This window comes from Chlorella variabilis, assembly GCF_000147415.1.
Source record: "Chlorella variabilis unplaced genomic scaffold CHLNCscaffold_42, whole genome shotgun sequence".
Lineage (NCBI taxonomy): Eukaryota > Viridiplantae > Chlorophyta > Trebouxiophyceae > Chlorellales > Chlorellaceae > Chlorella > Chlorella variabilis.
Genome location: NW_005435047.1, coordinates 39,150 through 41,161, shown reverse-complemented (window position 1 = coordinate 41,161; position 2,012 = coordinate 39,150). Strand labels below are relative to the sequence as shown.

General features: G+C 60.1%; 1 protein-coding gene across 1 annotated transcript; it reads left to right on the top strand.

The window, feature by feature from the left end:
• Window positions 1-159: 159 nt before the first annotated feature.
• On the top strand, window positions 160-1,396 carry CHLNCDRAFT_142543 (hypothetical protein; the record flags this gene model as incomplete). Its single annotated transcript, XM_005842791.1, has 7 exons — window positions 160-168; window positions 307-400; window positions 551-600; window positions 709-790; window positions 955-1,035; window positions 1,215-1,259; window positions 1,359-1,396. The coding sequence occupies 7 exons, from the start codon at window positions 160-162 to the stop codon at window positions 1,394-1,396; spliced, it is 399 nt and encodes a 132-aa protein (XP_005842853.1).
• Window positions 1,397-2,012: the final 616 nt, after the last annotated feature.

Genomic DNA, 2,012 nt, shown 5'->3' with positions numbered 1-2,012 from the left:
CCCCCCCCCCCCCCCCCCCCCCCCCNGCCCCTGTGTTCCCACTTGACCGTTGCAGTCGAGTGAGCCTCAAAATGCCAACGTGCCTGCTTCTGTTGGCCGGCTGTGCGTGCAGGATCAATGACTTGCCCTTCAAGATTGACTACATTGCGGTGCGTCTGCATGCTGCGTGTGCGTCTGCGCTGCGCTACACAATGGCTGGCCACTCTACCAGTGGTGCTGGGTGCAGATGTTGCTGGACAGTTGTGTCGCCTGTCCCTCGCCCATTGACTGGCTCTGCTTTTCGAACCTTCACCTACCTTTTTGCAGCTTGAGCAGTACACCGGCATTACGGAGGAGTGGATCCTGACAAACCCTAACTTCACAGCGCACCCCTTCCACATTCACGTGTACCCATTCCAGGGTACGGCCCCGGCAGCAGCGTGCCACATGCACGCACTTGCACCTTAGGCTGTGCCCGTGCCCACCACCTTCTAACAAAGGTTGTTGTCTATGTGCCCTGTCCACCGCTCCCTCCTGTAACTTTTCCTTGCCTGCTGCAAATTGATTGCAGTCAAGTATGTCAAGAGCAAGCTGAACAAGGTTTATCCTGATGTCGTGGAGGTGAGCCACCGGCGGGGAGCAGGCCTGCATTGGGCGTTCTGCTTGTGGCCTTGACGCGCTCCCCACACCCACGCCATCCCCTACCCGCCCTCCGTACCCGCCCTTCAGACGCCCGCCGAGAAGGAGAATTTTAAGTCCTTGACCAGTGATACCTATAAGGACGACGGCGACACATACAGCCACTGGCGCGGTAATCTACTTTTTTTGCCAGCCTTGCCTTCACAGACAGCCTTCCCAGTGCACCAGCACATTTGACAGAATGTGATGGCAAAACGTGCCTGGCGGGATGTGAGGCAGACTGCTGTCCGCTTGCCGTCCGCGCCAACACCGCAAACACTGCCATGCGCATTGCAGACACCATCATCATTCCTGCCTATGGCGAGGTGAAAATCTGGATTCGCTTTGACACTCTGCCCAAGAAATATGACCTGAATGGTGCGCCCGCCGCGGTCTGGCCAACGGTGGTATTTGGCTGCACGGTGCTTGCCTGCCTGCCACCCAGAATCTGCCTGCCTTGTTTCAACGAGCTGTCTGCTTGCTGCTTTGGCAACTGCCTACCTGCCCTGGCCAAAGGTGGTATCTGGCTGCACGCTTGCCTGCCCCACCTTCTCCAGGCAAAACCGTGTTCCACTGCCACTTCCTGCCTCACGAAGACACAGGTGACGCAGACAGATGCCTGCATGTTTCCTGGCTGTGTGCGCGTCAAGTCTTGAAGATCGATCATTCTAACCCTCGGCGCGTCTTGTGCTGTGGTGCAGGCATGATCACCAGCTGGCGCTTGCACGATGGCAAGTAGGGCAGGTGGCAGCTAGGCATTTCGCAATTGCCACGAGCCTGCCACATCTATGTCCAGCTGCGACGCGCTGCAACGCTCTGTTCCTCTCAGAACAGGCCTCAGCAGACGGCCTGCACAGGCTCTATCCCGTCGTAGTGCTACCCTGTGTTACAGTCACCCCGCTATGATAGGCCGCGTGAGCAGACCTTGGGCAGGGGGCACACGTGATCAAGGGGCATCAAGAGAGGGGGTGGACCATGGAGCACCCTCTCCATGGCTCCGACCACCCTCCCCCCAGCTGAGCGTCCCAGGGTCACCCCACCCTGGCCCCGCTCCCCGTCCTGCCGGACACGCAACCCCCACAACGTGGTGGGGGACGTGGGGATCCTTAGCAGCTTAGGCCTGCCAGGCCGACGGGTGCTGGTGCGGGCTCCCGGCGGCAGGCAGCGCCGCCGCCGGGCACTCAAATGGCATGGGGCACATGGGCCCCCATGCCCGCACATCTCCCAGGCACATGAAAATACCAGAAGGCTGCACATGTAAGGGTGCATGCATTGCAGGCAGGAGTGCAAAGTGGCCTGCCGCGGCGGTCGGCTGTGCCATTACTCAGTCAGCCGCCGCTACCGTGCCGGGCTTG